Genomic DNA, 16997 nt, shown 5'->3' on the forward strand with positions numbered 1-16997 from the left:
CCTGATATCTCAATCCAAAAGGGTTCACAGGCAAGCATGTGATGTACCGGCGACCTTACGTCATGCCAATGCGTATTTTTGGCATTGTCACGCGACAGTCTGTTCCATTTCACCTCTACCAATTTTTTTAATGACAGATCAACATTGCAACATAGAAAATACTTTAAAACAGCTGTCACTCGGTAGCCTTGGCTCACAATCAAAAACATGTCTGAACATAAATAAGTTCCATTTGTAACACGCCTCATGCACAAGGCCACATGCCCTGGACAATGTTAAAAGTCTGAGTGCATAAATGTGCGATTAGATAACAATAGAGCTGAAGTTCAGTGTGCATCTAAAAAGTCAAAAAGTTTCCGTAAATGTGGCAGGAACTTGTACCATTAGAATAACACGAACAGATTTATCCTCTTGCAATACTTTTTATTTCATGAAATGTATGTATGTGTGTGTGTGTGTCTGTGTGTGTGTCATGTGCTGCCCTGGCAGGAGGATCAGAACGGACTGTGACATTCAAGATGTGCTGAAAGTGAGTAACCACACGATGTAAGAGGAAGAGAAAAGCATCAAGGACAAGTGTGTAGAAGATGCAACTGCTCACCACAAGTGGGAGACATCCTCAACGTCGTCTCTTTCTATTCTATACTGCGAGGCCATTATTTGACCACGACTAATGTAAAAAAAAAGCCCCAAAACACTTAAAGCAAACCAACATGTTTACAATACCCAGAGACGTAATGCTCAGATCTATTGAATACAAATACAAAAATCATTTGAGAAAACAATGTTTTATATATTTGTTTCTTCTAAACAGTGCTCAGTAAAAATCACTAACAAAACGGAATTGCGTTACAGAAATTACAGTGCACTGACAGCACATCCAGTGCTCGCCAAATGTACATGTGGGACTTTGTGCAAGCATTGCAAACCTCTCAATCTGCCACCTAAAGAAGGCACCAACCTTTGACAAACAAAAATCATCATATGACAAGTTTACTTGGTTTGACAAAAAGAAAAAGTGATATATCATCTCTTTGATAAATATTTTGCCTTCACACTTTATTCTTTAAAAAAAACAGTACACTGTACACCCCCAGCTGTTTTCAGTATCAGATATAATAAATAATGTGATTCCATTCAGAGAGTAGAAAAATAGAAATACTGACAAAAAATAGAAATCTAGAAATGATGAGGAGGGGCTGAGTACATTTTCCACTGATTTAAATATACATAAATAATCTCACATTTTATTTTAGTGACAAACAGTTGATTTACAAATTGAAAAGTAGGCTTTTCGGTGCACTGGAAAAGTAATAATACAAATTAAAAAAAGAAGCATCAGCATATTTTCAGTCCAAGAAAAAAAAAAAATCAAGCAAGGGAACAGTTCTTGATTTCATTTTTGCATCAAATGTTAATTTAATGAAGCTATGCCGTATTCTGAATCTATCCCGAACAAACAATCTCTTAACCGCAAATCACCCAGTCCTATAATGTATCACGTACCGCCACAGCACTCAGTAAGGAAGACAGAACTTTCATCTCATTCTTAATTTTAAACAAATAATCACGAACTGAAATTCAAATTCAGCTTTTTGTAGTTGATTGCACTTTTACATGATTCTAAGGCTTTTCAATGAAATGTCAATCTACAGTAGTTGAGCAATGTAGTAAGAGAAATGAACAAAGGCCGAGCAAAGTAAATAGTTGCTTGTAATCTTGCCGGGCAGTCACTAAATAGGACGAAGCAACAGGGAATGCTTGGACCTTTAGTGTAAAGTGTTGAAAAAGGAGATAAGTAAATGACAAATAAGCACAAAGATTACTCTTCAGTTCACTGCAATGCAGTTTAGATCAAATCCTCATTGGCATGTGGCCTTACAGTCAGTCTTCAATGATTTAGTTCAAGCATGTGTGTTTTGAAAGGGTTTTGCCACTTTGGAGTGTAAAATGCCTAGCGTCTCTACTCTGTAGGCAGTGTGTGTATGTGTGTGTCAAACTGTCTACATGAGTCCACAGCAAGGCTCCTTATTGTTAGACTGGTCCTCCTCAGGGGCTCTGAGTTTCAGCAGAGGAGGGTCTCCGCTGGCTGGGGTGAAATATACCTGGTCTGAGGAGGCTACCTCCTCTGCATTGGGGGTCACTTGGAGCTCTGGCTGGGCCGGAGCGCTTGCCACCTCGGCCGTTGCACCAGGAGGCTCCTCCTCTAAGGAGGGAGGCAGCGGTGGGGGAGGTGCTGGGTACTTATTGAGCTTGGCAGCTGCCCGCTGGCGTTTCAGGTCAGCCAGTGTATGGTGCGATTTCTCCCGATTCATACTGTCCGCCCCCTCTCCTCCTGTAGACCCCAACCCAGCTCCAGATGCTTGGCTGAGCTGGTACGAGGCGCTGCGCTCCATGAGACCCCCACCGCTCCACAGCTCTCCAGGTACAGAGGAGGCCAGAGAAACAGAGGAGCCTCCGTTACCTACACTGGACACAATTTTCCTGTCTACAGCCTCAAGTTCCTCTAAACGTGATGTGGCTCCACCACCAGCAACCTGAAGCACAAGAGAACATTAAAGAACACATAGAAGTGTAATCAGCTTCTACACAAAATGTGTGACAAAATAAAACAAATCTTTTCATAACGCGATACATTTTCATAAAACATTTTTTTTAAAAGCCCACACACCAAGGTTGCTTGCTGGTGCAGCTCATTGTCCGTTTGTCGGTCCTCATCGTCGTCCTGTGGCTCTGGCTGTCGGCCGCGCTCCTGCCACACCATGGCCTCTTTGTGGTGCTCCCGTCGGTACAGACTGGAGCGCTCGTTGACACTGACACGACGTACCACCTTACTGTAAAGACAAACGAAGGAAAGGGGAGCCGTAAAGCTAAACTGCTCCAACTTGTATTAGTTTTCATCCACTTGCTCCCTTGGGCTCTCTGGCCTTCTGTCCCCTCTCACCCTCTGCTCCCAGTACTAGAGGCTCGTCTCTGCAGGGTGCTCTTCTGCCGGTCCTGGCTCTTCATGATGGCATCATGTTTGTGCTTCAGGTCCATTAATTTGGCTCTGACCTCTTCATCCATACATACGTCTGAAAAGTCAGTAGCAACAAAGGTTAGACGCTGGAAGGTATGATGCTGCCAAGAAAGCTGTAATTGAGAGACATTTAGGGTGATGATAATTAGTTCCTATTTTAAGCCACGCTTGAGTGAGTGAATTAGCATTATATAATTAAAAATGAAAGGTAACGTCGTTTACATCATTTTGTTATGACTGAAGGGTTTTTTCAAAATATTTTTAATGACTTTTTTTAATGGGTGATTGTTTTTGTACTCTTTGTTTATAGTTGTATATAAATTGCCAGTTTTCCAGACAGGACAAAAAGCCTTTTTTACCCAGAGGAGTCTCCTCCAGCACAGACTTTGTGTCCAAACTGGCTCCATGAGCCACCAAGAGTTCCACCATTTGGATCTATGGAACAAATACACACAACCCCGTTAATGGGTAATTTAAGAGAAGTGGAAGGTTCTTGTCTTTCGGTCTGTATGCAGCACCTACTTGTCCCCAGCAGGAGGCGGCATGTAGCGGCGTCCAGCCATCGGAGTCCTTTCCCTCCACCAGAGCTGTGTGCTCAAGCAACAGTTCCGCCACCGACACGTAGCCGTTAGCAGACGCTATATGGAGCTGGGAGAGACGTTCAGCATTGGTCAGACAAGTGTTGACTTTGCGGGAGGCACTTAAACATTTTAATCTTGTTTCCTTCCCCAGAAATACACCTTGTGTCACCTTATGTCCAAATGCATTCAGAAAAAACTAGAAAACTAGATCGAAGCTTTTCATGGAAAATACTATTGCTGCATGTGATACTCAAATTTTAATTTACACTCCTGATTTAGACCTTCTTTGAAGACATTCCAACAAATTAAAAAAATTGCAAGTCGCACTCCGCTGCTGACTATTAACACTAACTTTACTTTAATATTAATTTATAAAATGGAAAGGGGGACCTAACCTTAACCCGGACTTTTCAGACCTCTAAGAAGCTCAACACAAAGATAAATTAAAGCAATTTCTAAAAGTTATGTTTGTGCTTTCTCTGTTCAAGAACCTGAATAAAAAATTGAAAAATCTAACAAAATACACAGGTATAACCAAGCATTCATATTAAATGTACAGACTATAACCCACCCTTAAATTCTTGGCAGAGCCTTATGATTTTGGTTGCTTAAAAATATGGCCAGTCACATCCTAATTTATAATTCATAAATGTTCTTTATGTGTACAGTAGACGTCTCGCCGTCTCACCAGTGTTGCCCCAGTAGCATCCTGTGCATTCAAGTCTGCTCCGCTCTGAACCAGAGCCCGAATGTCAGCCAGCATGGTCGCCTCTTTAGCCCCTCGACATTCATCTATACGATCCTGAGTTATCCCTACACACAAAACACAAACACACACACACAATGACACCAGCGCTAAGAGAGTGCATAGCTGTGTTAATAAGCTTGGAAGAAAACAAATTCTATTAAAGAAACTACACCAATTTCTGGCAATTCACTTGTACTGATGGGCTGTCTGTTGTTAAAGTGTGCTCCCTCGTGTGACTTTTGTATTGCTCTTCTGTTTGTATTGCAGTGTTTGTTTTGTTTCTTTTAATTGGTGTTTAATTGTGTTTGCTTTTAAAAAAAAAAAAAAAGAGTAAAGATTGTAAGATTTTGATATAACTGATCTTTTAACCTGCGCGGCACTTGTGGCCTTCACCCAGGGACTACAGCTGAAAAATATCTTACAACTATACCTGGTTCAATATAATAATGTAATAAGCATTGTCCCTGGTAATGAAACAATAAATAAATAGTTAGTTGTGACTCATCTTACTGACCCTGTTCAGCCATAACCATCTCCAACAGCTCAAGGGTGGCCTCGTCTTCACACAGGTCGTAGGGCATGTTGCCATCTGCATTGACCGCCAGCAGGTCAGCCCCACTAGACAGACAGACACACACACAAACACACACGCACACGCACACACACACACACACTTTAATTCCAGTGCCAGACTGGAACACGGATGTACTCAGGAATATTCATGAACTTGCAAAGTGTTTTCTGAGTCAGGCTGCTGCCATATTTGCGTTTATGTAAAGTACACTGTCGCCAAGAAGGCTCTCAGTCAGTTTAACCCCCCCAAAAAAAAACCATTCTGCATTCAAGCACAATTTATTATGAGCAACATTTATCCAAACACAGTTTAGACATATGACACTTTAATATGTCAGCTCATTGATTTTAATGTCATGGAAGCAGGAAAAACATTCTATACTATGAAGGAGGTGTGAATGTGGGGATGAAATTCCTGGGAAAACTCACGCCTGAATCAGGAGCTGCACCAATCCAGTGTGTCCACAGGTGGCAGCAGCATGCAGCGGTGTCCACAGCTCACTGTCACAGGCATTCACACAGGCACCAGCGTCCAGCAGGCACTGCACTATCTCCACAAAATCATCAATGCAGCACTGACAAGAGGAAAGATGCAGATGCATGACAATTTATAAAAGAAGGCAAAGGGAAGCACAGACAGCAGAAAACAGGCATAAACGACAACAGAAAAAACATGTACTATAGGCAAGCATTGAGAGCAATTGATGAACCCGTGCAGAATTTTTTATGGAAAAGAATTCACTGGTTTGAGTAATATAAGAATTTGCATGCATGACCCAGCCCTCTGCAGTGTAAACACAACGTTTTCCAAGGGGAAGAGCAGGTTTCAACTGCTTTTAGAAAGAGTTCCTTGTGCTCACAAACACCCCTCCTATGAATTCATAGAAGCACGTGTGTGGGTTGATTTATAAAGAGACATAAACAACATAGAGAGCAAAACAGGAAAAGAGAGAAAATGTCCATCTGAATTGTAAAGATTTCCATGTCGTTTTGAATTTGTGTTTCAAGGTCAAGGAAAGCAAAACTCAGGAATCTTGTTACGATGGTTTCTTCTAAAATCAGACTGTAAATGTTCAGGAAAGGAATGTAAGCCGAAGCAAGCTGACTTCACTCTTTAAAAACGCCTCTTGGAACTAAAATAGTGGGAATGAATCAGTGTGTTCATGTAAACTGACTTAAGATAAGTTACGGTTCAGATGAAATAAAGGCAAACAGTACTTAGTGAGCTGAGAGCTGTGACCGCACACATCAACATGCACGATGCTCAAAAGGTGACCTCCTTCGCTAAGGTCGCACAGTGCTGGTGTAAAACTATGTAAGTGACCTCATCCCATCTATTGCAAGGTTGTGCGCATGTGTGTGCACATGTGTGTGTGTGTGTGTGTGTGTGTGTAGGCTGCTGTGGCAGTGTGTACCTCCGTTTGTTAAAACAGGCGGGCACTTAAATCCCTAAATGTTTGCAGCGGTGTGTTTACAGTAAACAGTGAGGTGCTCTGCGACTATAAAAGGAATAATTAGGTGGGGCACACGAGCAACATATTTATTCCCTTGTCACCATATCACTGGCTTAGTTGTGAATTATAGGGAACACAATTGGCGGTTGTTGCAGGTGGGAGGCCAGTGAGGGATCTGGTCCTAGCCACTGCATTGGAGACACAACTAGGTCTGTGTGTGTCTGTACCTGATGTAGGGCTGTCAGTCCATCCTCATTGACCAGATCTGGGCTGACACCACTGTTCAGAAGCTCTCTCACTAGAAGACACAGACACACAGACACACACATACACCATTATAACCAACTACCTGGGCGGAGTCCTTTCCAGATAAACACAACACTTTGCACACATCTCTCCGTCCTAAATAGATATAAGACATTATATGCCTGTGTGTTAACAATGAACTTAGAAGCTTTGCCGCTATGATTAACCTTTGATCCTGTGGCTGGCAAAACGCCATTAAAACCAAATGCCTTTCCTATTACAATTGAAATGTGTCCTGTACAGTAAACATTATGCATGATTCACTTCCATTGAATCACATTTTATGAAGCACGGTGCCATTGGCTGTCACATGCTTCATATAAGGAATGGCCAACAGCAACACAAGCAATGGAGCCGGATGCAGAGGTCATAGTATCCCCCTACTTCCACATCTGGGCTGTTTTCACAGGTTAAAGGATTTTGATTGGTCTGCACAGGATGGTCATGGATTAGTCAAGTATAGAACAATCTGATATCAGTCTTCATCCTGTCTTGAGTTGCTTTGACTTACTACTCATTTAACGAAGTGTAGCATTAGAGCTCTTCAGTCCACAATATTGGAGGCTCTCTAAATGACTTGCATCACTTGAGTGTGTGAGTTTCTACTTACCCTCCTCCAGGTCATTGCGTGCAGTTGCGTCGAGCAGTGTGATGGACTTGGGGAATGTAACTTTGGTGGTGCGGGCCTTCTTCTTATCCGCTTTTGCCCTTGACCCTCTCGCTGAATCCTTCTCCATCTGCGCCCATCCCTTCAGCTGCTGAGTGCGCCTCTTCTGTGCGTGCTTCAGGCGTTCGGTGGCACTCAAACGCCCAACCGTGGCCATCTCAGCCAGCAGCTCGCTGTGCTCTGCGGCCATGCCACCGCAACACTACGAACGAACGTCACGGTGGCTTCTCTTCGCCGCGCTTGTTTGTTTCTCTTAGTCCGAAAGGATGTTTAATATAAAAGTTTCCCTTGTGTCCCTTGAAGAGGCCCTTCTGTAAGGCCAAACAGGCCTACGTTAGGGCCCGTGGATGAGCACAAACAGATACTGCAGTGTATCTGTAAATATATACGAAGAAGAAAAAACCTCAAGCAAGCTGCAATAATCTCCAAAGTACGATGAAACAAAACAATTTATATTGCATAATCACGTGATGGATATTTCCATGATTTCAGATGTAAGCAACACAAATAATTGCTGCAATGTCTCTTTCCCATCTTTCAGATGAGACAACTTATTGTGCCATGGGGAAAAGGGGTGGAAAAGATGTCCAAAATATTATCATCCAAGCTGGGGGTTGTAACCAACTGTCAGTCCTCCGATCCATAGCAACTGTTGGGAACTTGGCCAATGATCCATTAAGGGAAGAGAGAGACGGAGTGAAAGTATAGTGCTAGCAAGGCAGAGTCAAACTATTCTCCAGGTTGGATGCTCTGTCAGAGCTTTTAACCCAAAGTGGGGGTGACTGTGTCCAAGACTTGGGTTTAACAGATGGGAGAGTCTTTGTGAATCCATAGTGAGAATATGGTGGCAGTGAACATAAATACACAAGGTAGGAAGAACTGAAAAGGGGCAACCGCAGGATTCACACAAAGCCAACTTCAGGTAATGCAGTAACAGGATTCAAGTATCCCATGGTGGTGAGTACGATTATTCCAAAGTCAACTTGTCGTTGTTGTTGGTGGACTTTTTTGGCAGGTCTTCATGAAAACAGAGCAGGAAACGAAGGTTTCACTGAGTAGACCCTCAATAACATTGTCTTCTGTCCGCAACTGTGAGCAGGGAGAGAGGAGAGAAAAAGTGTGAGTGCTGTGTTACAGTATAATGTACGCACACTGCTCTCCTAATCCTGTTATCTTTAACCCCTGAGCTCCTTCCACCAACTCTCCCACTCCTCTCCCGGAGGAAACCCGAGACACTGGGACGCGTTTCATTAATGATTGACACACCCTGCAGCCCGACACACACTTTGCTGCCATTGACATACACAGGGGGCGGGGGCAAGACTAATAGAGGGATGTAGCAGAGAAGCGGTTAAATATCTGCGATGTGACGAGTTTCAGTGCAAGTATTAACCCTGGCAACCTCGCTCTCATTATCTTTCGTTAACTTCCCAGGTAACTCACCTGGGCTCACTCTGCTCTTTCCAGGCGACTCATTTATTATTTAGGCCTGGGCTTGTGAGCGCTGAGAGGAAGGTCAACTAGAGGCACTCAGTGAGATAGAGAGTGACTGACAAGACAGTAGTCCTGGGCCACAGAGCCTTAGCACCAAGCGGCCAAAGACCTGAGATGGTGGGTAAACCCCTGCACTCTATAGATCAGCTGATGCGGGCGATTCATAGCAACCAGGTTGCAGTGACATGATTCCTCTTTGGTTTATTTCCCAATGAGGTAAAAGTAGCTTTGAGTTTGTTTTTCGAAATTATGCTTGTTTTCCCAAGAATCTTTCTCAACAAATAACTAAAGTTGGTCGGACTGGTGGTTGGTGCAAACAGAGCAGCAAGTCAATACAGTTGGTATATATATCTGAATAACTAAATTGCTACCTTAAACAGTACATCAAGTGTCCTGCTGGATGAGGATAAACGGATGGGAACGGGACTTCTCACAATCCAGCAACCACAAAACCTCCTCTTATTGATGGTTTCTAACTGATTTATAAAAGCAGTGTAGGAGTTATTACCATGAACAAAACCATTAGCTACAAATTATAAACCCTTTGTAAAAACTACTAAGACATATGACACACGTATTACTTGAAGAATAACAGTGGAACTGAGGGCTATATCTGTTAACAAATAGAGAGACCTACCATTCAGAGTTTCCATGAGGCCCATTTCCTAGCCAACTAAAATGTCTAGTTCTTGCCCTGAGGACAGACAGACGTTTGTCATTTGTTCCTTTACTATGCCTTCACACTATTTTTAGGATACCTAACCTCTCACCCTTTGTCACAAGCTACAATGTAAGGATTTCCTTAGATTGAGGTAATAAGCTTAACTCTCCCTCTTAGACTTCAGACCACAACACGGATCATTCATTTAAACAATATGAACATGAACATGGACTTGAAATGCACAGGATCAAGACATGCTAAGTTTCTTTTATAAGGCCAATATTGCATGTGGTGACTTTTTTTTCCTCCTTTTTTACAAGTCTTCCTCCAACACAAAAAAGTCCAAAGTCCTGTTCTTGTGAAATGGTCAACAGGAAAGAAAAGAAACTCTAAAGGAACAATAATGGTGAGGCCTAATCTATTTTTAGTGTTTTCAATCACAGTTAACAAATGAAAAAGGGAACATGATTTGTGGTATTTTAAGGGGCTTTAAAAAGGGAGAAAGGATTGGAGAAACAGGGAACTTAACTGCTGTATTAGTGGGTTAATACCTAACACAATCCAAAAGATCAGTGGAATAAAGATCCCAATCCTAAACGTTAGTATTGTGTGGCTCACAAATAAAACTCATTTTTGAGAAGAGTTAATACTCATAAGGCTGCATCTGACTCAAATTCCAGATGACTCAGACAGTAATAGTATCACAAAAATGTGTTTGATTAGAGTCCATGTTAAATGCAGTGGAGGCAAAAGGCATTCAAAAAGATTGGGCAATCTGCATGTTCCAATACAGCCTCTGAGTTAATCTGTTGCTGTGTGCTTTTATTGATTTCTGCAAATCAGAAGCTTCATAAAGTTTTTGTAAGTTTATAGTATTGTTTGATTGAAGTCCACTTACATTTTGTATGAATATACTATCACAAACAAGCATTATGAAATTTTCTTTCAGCCTTAATTAGAGGACAACACATCTCAGGAGCAGGAATTAGAAATAATTGCAAGGTTTAGTTCAGATATTCTCAACTGGTGGGTCCGCCACCCACCTGTGGGTCACAGCCCCGTTGTCAGTGGATCTGGGGCCTTTGCGAAAAAAAGAAAAAAAAACATTATTTAATTTTTTTCATCCTGTAGTTTTATTTTGAAGGGACTTTCTATGCAGGTTTCAACTTGTTTTGTCCCTCCATGTTTTAGGCGGTGTGTGGCAGGTTGGGTCAAACCATCATGATATGGGAGAGACTGGGTTTTTAGGATAATTAAAAGAAACGCCTACTGGATATAAATTTCAGAACTGATGGCAAGGAAAAAACTTGGTCTAGTTTGATGGCTTTGCACAGGCATTGTGTGCCTGATTTTGATTTTGATTTATAACATTATCTTCTTTTGATTTGTGTTATCGACAATTAACTCATTCCAAAATCACAAATTATGAATAAGGCAGCTTGCAGTCGACGGTTTGGGCCACTGAGCAGGATTGTCTGCATCTAATTTTCTTTTAGTGGCCATCCCTGATCAGGTTTTTTATGACAATTAAAACGATTTACTGTGTTCCGCCCTGACTCACAGCATCGTGCCTCACCTGACTGCAGGATCTGTGCAGACTTGATCGAGTTTGTAAGGATCATAGTGTGTTGCACAAACAGAAATCCAATTTACTGTATTTACAAATATATGACTTGTGAAGGGATCACATAGCTTTTCTAGGATAATAATGGCAAATACGTCTGTGTAATGTTGGATCCGAGACTTAAGTGTTCATTTAAAAACAGGAAAACAAAATGAAGCTGTAGTGGTGAGAGGTTATTTACATATAAACTCATTTCTGGCCAGTGTTAAAAGCATTATCATATTCTAAAGCACCAAGTAACACAGACCTTATATATCTGTCAACAGCTTTAGTCTAAATGACATCTCTCAAACAATCATAGTCGAGATTCAATTGACAAAGTGTTTCTTAAAGAACCACAATAGACCTTTAGCATCTGTGTCAGTAAGATAAAGTAGATTATACCTGTTGATATGCTGGTGCATTAGAGGTGTGTTGCTGAATGGTGGTCTATACAAGCATATGATGGGTCATTAGTTATGTTAGTGGCAATTATATTTAGTCATGATATTTAAACATTAAGTTTTTTTAAAAGCTGTAAAGAAACATGCACGCTTCACATAAAAGCCAACTTGACACACATGCAAAGTGACACGGATGCTGTCATTGTCCCACTCATTACACATTTACATGCAAACGCACACACAAACACGCACTCACACACTCAGGGCACAGTACAACGTCTCCTGATAAGCTGTCTTGGCAGAGCGAGCTGGACAACTCAAATCTCGGCTAAAACCAATCAGCGCAGGGTATCGAGGGAATGGAGCCGAAACAGAGACGCAGATAGTACGATGTGTACTGGCTGCTCCAGGTACAGAGACATGAATGACACGTCATGTTCCACCAAGAACACAGATCCAAATAAATATAATTATGTGATGTTTCATTCTTAAAATTACTGAATGAGCATGGGAGCCTTGTGCGTCAGTCACCACTCCTCTCTTGTGGGCTCCGTCTGTGTAAACCAGCTCTTAACACCTTTAAATTGACCCTCTCTTAACAATAACCTTTCAGTTGTGTATACGCTTTAGAGCCCAAAAGTGGAGAGAACTCTGAAAGTAGCCTCGTGGGGTTGGAGTTGTTGGCCATCATTTGGAAGGAAATAAACAAAGTAAAAGCCAGGGTGTGGTGAAAAAGAAAAAGAACGCTTTGAGATCCTCTCAGCATGAGATTGTTGTCTTGCTCTGACTGACCAGCAGCTCAGTCAGTGTCAGCCTGCTGTCTGGCTCTAAGCCTGCTGTCGCTCACTTGCCAGCAGCCAAAAAGTAAACAGAATAAACAAGTAAAAGCTTCTGGGTACATTCAGGTACGTCAAGGTGAAAAGGTAGGTTAAAAAATATATTTAACTGCGATTTGTTTGTGGCTAATATTGCTATATACTTTGCGATATTAGAAAGAATGATCATTTTTACATTACTATTGTAAGATAAAGGAATATGGTTTGATTTTTGCAAAGATTTTCTTATGTCTTTAAATCTGAAACACGACCATATTCAATTCCTCATGAATTAGACCAAATTGGCTATTCCTACATCAACAACCAACAAGTGTAATATAAACAAAAAAGTAGTTAAATCAATTCAATATCGGATGGGAAAAAAAGTAAAAATAAACACCAACTTTTCTGTGATGTGTGATCTTACCTCATTTATCGCTCTGTATCTTTTTAAGGCATCTCAGTCTGCATCCTAACAGATTGAGAACTTGTGGCGATGCAGCGTCCTGACTTAAGGAAGCGCCTCATTAGTTGGTTTTATAAATTAAGCCCCTGTATACATGCAGAATGGGGAATTTCTTGGTGGGTAAAGCGTGTAAGAGCCTTGTGATTCTCTGAGTCAGGCAGAGCCCAGACGGACGAGAAAAGACATGGTGAGATCACAGATATTTAACTAACTCTGGCATGGCAGCACACACACACACCAAGAAATACAACTAAACATTTTGTGCGTTTGGAAAACTACTTTTTCCATGTAGTAGGCCGAACAGGAAAGGCCGTCTACACCTGCTGAGGAACATACACTTTCATTCAACAGCAGAATGAATAGACCAGTATGAATAGACAAACAAACTGAAGCTCATACATTCATCCAGAGGGTGGCACCTAAGTGTAAACCGCTTGCGACTGAACTTACAAGAACACAAGCGAACACACAGCTAAAACTCCTACTCAGCCTTAAATCTGGCCAAAATAGGCCATCAGCGCTATGTGCATCATTCATGGTGTGCCATCATGGAATGACATTGCTCAGCTGTTGTGTTCTGCCACCAGCCCGGTGTGAGATTTGATGAGACCTGCGGCACCATCCTGTTGTTAGGGGAAAACAATGCTGAGTCAATGCAGCTTGACGCTTGCCATCTGAACCAATGCCAGGTGACCTGAACTGCATGCCCAATAATCAAAAAGGTTATTTTGAACCGATACTGTGCAACCTAAAAAGAAATGAAGGAAGTGACACCTCTATTATTAGCTGTTGGTGGAAGAAAAGCATTTGAAGACACTTTGGGTCTGGGGTGTTTCTTTGCTACTTTCTGACATTTTAGAGACCAAAAAAAAAAAAAATCTGCAGAGCTGCAACCCTCCTGGGAAGGACAAAATGTGAATAACTGTAAAAGAGAGTGGGAGGGGATCTACGTGGGCCTGTCATGTGTTATGGTTTGAGCTGCTCCATATAATCACTCAGAAATGCCAGTAATGCCACAGAGTAGCCAGAGAGCAAGTGACCATGGGGGGAAACAAACAAAACGGTGTGCATTTTGTGGTGGATATATATATATATATATATATATATATATATATATATATATATATATATATATATATATATATATATATAGTGAGATTCTAAGATATATTGACAAACAGACAAAGGGTCACAACTTTTTCTGGAGGAAAGGATATGGAAGGATGTGGAGGAAAGAATGCGAGGGAGATACAGCAGGGTACGAGGAGGAAGGATGGGGAGGAGGCAGACAGAATAGCCTACTTTTAACTCCTCCGACAGCTCCGAAGCAGGAAGTAGGGTCGCGTCATGCAGGCACAGAGGTTGAGAGGATATTAGGCATAAAGAATATTTAAAATGGAGCCCACGGGATGAGATGATGTATACGACATCCACACGCAGAATCTCTCACATTTAGACACACCCTCATGGTGGTAAAGAAATGCCACAGTAAGAACAGATGAGGGGGAGTTGTGCACCAGAGAAGGAATGTAACAGAGAGCCAAACTTTAGCAAATACAGTTTGACCTCAAAAGACTAGCTCTGGTCATTTGACTTATAATAATCTTATCGCAAAGAAAATATATTAGGATGTCAAAGAAATATTTTTATGATTATCAAGTCACGCACTAGGTTCAGGTCTTCATCCTTCCACAGTATGTAACAAATCCACAATGATGGCTGCACACCTTGGATCTAAATTTACAGAAGTTTCAGAAGTACAGTGTTGAAATGCAAACGAACATTTTAAGATCCTTCTAGAGCTTTGACACCATGCAAGACTGTGTGTGTGTGTGTGTGTGTGTGTGTGTGTGTGAGAGAGAGAGAGGCCTACAAGTTAATCTTGGCTATATTGTGAAACCTGCAAATATTTGACTATACATACCAAGGAAGTGCTATTGAAACAGAACTTTGACCACAGCTACACCAGTCAGTGATCATCAGATAGAAAACAAATACCAACACAAACACCACATTAATCATCCATCTGCCAATTATGTTTTGTTCAATTGATAAATTGAACCAAAGATATTGAACCAAAGATATTAAGTTTGCCGCTATATGACAAAGAAAAGCAGCCAAACCTCACACAGAGAGAATGATGAATGACTAACTATTTATGAACATCAATGTACTTTTATTATATTACTTGATCACCTCTAAAGAAGTTGACACGAGGACATGATGGCTGTACAATAGCGATGCAATACTAAAAATTGCAACAACAGGACTGGAGCACTGGACGGGATTGGACTCATTTGACATTGAACTATGAGCTGCAGCTCGCACTATAAAAGTTATACAGATGTCCCTGATAGTAATAATTATAATGAGACTGTTTACTCGTTAGATTAGCTAACATTAGATATTAATTAGTAATTGTAAAAGGAAACTGTAACTTTTCACCTTAACAGATGCAATTTGTACAATCACTTTAAATTGCCATAAAAATACAAAAGCAACACCGGACTGTTCGCTCTGGTCTCGTCCGGTGCGAGTGGAGGATTAACGGCGAGCAGCAGATTAGCTGCCGCTCACCTCCGGAGCGGTGCGCAGACGGGCTCCACAGGTGGCTAGTCTGACAGGTGAGGTAAACAGTTCATTTAAGATACCTGCTTTCGTTCCCCACGGTCAGGTTTTGGTAAAAGTTCACATCGACGAGTCCATCCAAACTGGAAGACCTATAGCCGTCAAAAGAAATGGACGAGGACGCTGGTTGAGCAGCGATACAAGTGAACTCTGAGGTGTTGTGTCACGCTAACGTTACCTTAGCCTCGGGCTAGCTCACCGAGCAGCTAACCAAACTTACACGACACCCACAGGTGACTGAGTTAAGGGTTGACCCAGCGCCGGGTTGACAATTTAGTTTTGGCTGACGCACGTAACACTGAGCAGGGTCGTACAATGTCGACATGAAAAAAAAAGATAGACAACAAACAATGTGTCGCCACCTTACCTGTCAGCCGCGGCTCCTGTGCGGGTCTGGCGCTGTGTAACTGAATCAGCTGCTGTCCCCTTTGCGCCCGCCTGCCCTCCAGGAGAAATAAATGCTTCACCATAACAACCGACCTCTCTCTTTCTCTCTCTCTCCTCCTCCCTGCAGGACGCACTCCCCACCAGGGGGCGACAAAGGTCTGCAGCGTGTGTGCTGCTCTTCAATGAAGCGTCCAGTCATTACGCTTTGTTCCTATAGCACTTATTATCAACACCAGAGTTGATTGTGCTTTACATTTACAAAAACATACAATAGCATAGAAATAGACAGAGGCCAGCCTTTAGGGTTTTCAATATAAATACTGATGAATAGTCTCAATGTGCTTACTGGCACTGAGTTATGGATAAAAAAACAAACAACAGTCTGAATGTTTTACAGGAGCCGTCACTGGTCCAGCATCCGTGGTGAGACTATGGATCCCTTTTCCCTTTCCTCATCCCAGATGGAGCATTGCAACCATATCCAACAACTACAATACATCCTACATAATGTTTAATTGAAAGTAGCCGTACTACTGGAAATTGTAGTAAAACAATTTCCAGCCTATTTCCTAATTTGTACAGATAGGTGCACATGAAGCAAGAGAACAAACAATTAGGGGTGACATGCCATAGGTTAAAAGCAGCCGGGGCTTGTTTAGTGAGAAGAATGCCATGGGTGCCATGTTTTCTTTTGACATCTTTTGACAAACATGAATGTATGTTCAGTTTGTCTTTTCACTATAGACTGTCAGGGTGTATTTGTCCTCTTGGTGATACTTTTACTTAACAAAGTGCTCAACACAAGCCTGGACACCTGCGCCCGTAAAATACCCAGAAAATAAACATCAATTCAACAAAGATAATCAGCCTTGTGGCTGGTTTCCAAATCGAAAGATAGCAGCATCAGAATCAGCCGCCAATATCTCAATGCAAAAAGACTAATGATCCTGAGATCTATGCTGATTCTTAAATGTTTTTGTGTATATTACAATACTTTGTTAACCTGCTCGACTGCTCTGTCCAGAGAGATTGTCCCTATTAAATATACAACAGAATCAAAGTAAATGATAGTAAAACCGAGGGGGAAATAAGACTGTTAAAGTCATGAAGCTGTGACTGCACAATAAAAACTTCCTCTTGCTTTCTTGGTCTCTTTCTCAAAGAGTTAAACTTAGTTCCTCCTCTCTATCT

At 41.7% G+C, this 16997-nt stretch overlaps 1 protein-coding gene across 3 annotated transcripts; it reads right to left on the minus strand.

The window, feature by feature from the left end:
* Positions 1–487: 487 nt before the first annotated feature.
* Positions 488–15852, minus strand: ppp1r16a (protein phosphatase 1, regulatory subunit 16A). 3 transcript variants are annotated; one of them, XM_068581421.1, is made up of 11 exons: positions 15787–15852; positions 7292–8437; positions 6603–6673; positions 5351–5496; positions 4863–4966; positions 4289–4413; positions 3542–3667; positions 3379–3454; positions 2945–3074; positions 2672–2834; positions 488–2537 (listed from the first exon to the last, which is right to left on the minus strand). In XM_068581421.1, exons 2-11 carry the CDS (start codon positions 7536–7538, stop codon positions 2004–2006), a joined length of 1722 nt encoding a protein of 573 aa, XP_068437522.1. In that variant the 5' UTR covers positions 7539–8437; positions 15787–15852; the 3' UTR covers positions 488–2003. The 3 variants fall into 3 exon arrangements, with proteins under 3 accessions (XP_068437522.1, XP_068437525.1, XP_068437524.1); XM_068581424.1 differs by having other exon boundaries at positions 7292–7723; positions 15787–15837; XM_068581423.1 differs by lacking the exon at positions 15787–15852 and adding an exon at positions 10547–10585.
* Positions 15853–16997: the final 1145 nt, after the last annotated feature.

The sequence above is a fragment of the Clinocottus analis genome, unplaced genomic scaffold (assembly GCF_023055335.1).
Source record: "Clinocottus analis isolate CAN_PGR_092001 unplaced genomic scaffold, fCliAna1.0.p SCAF_18, whole genome shotgun sequence".
Classification (NCBI taxonomy): domain Eukaryota; kingdom Metazoa; phylum Chordata; class Actinopteri; order Perciformes; family Cottidae; genus Clinocottus; species Clinocottus analis.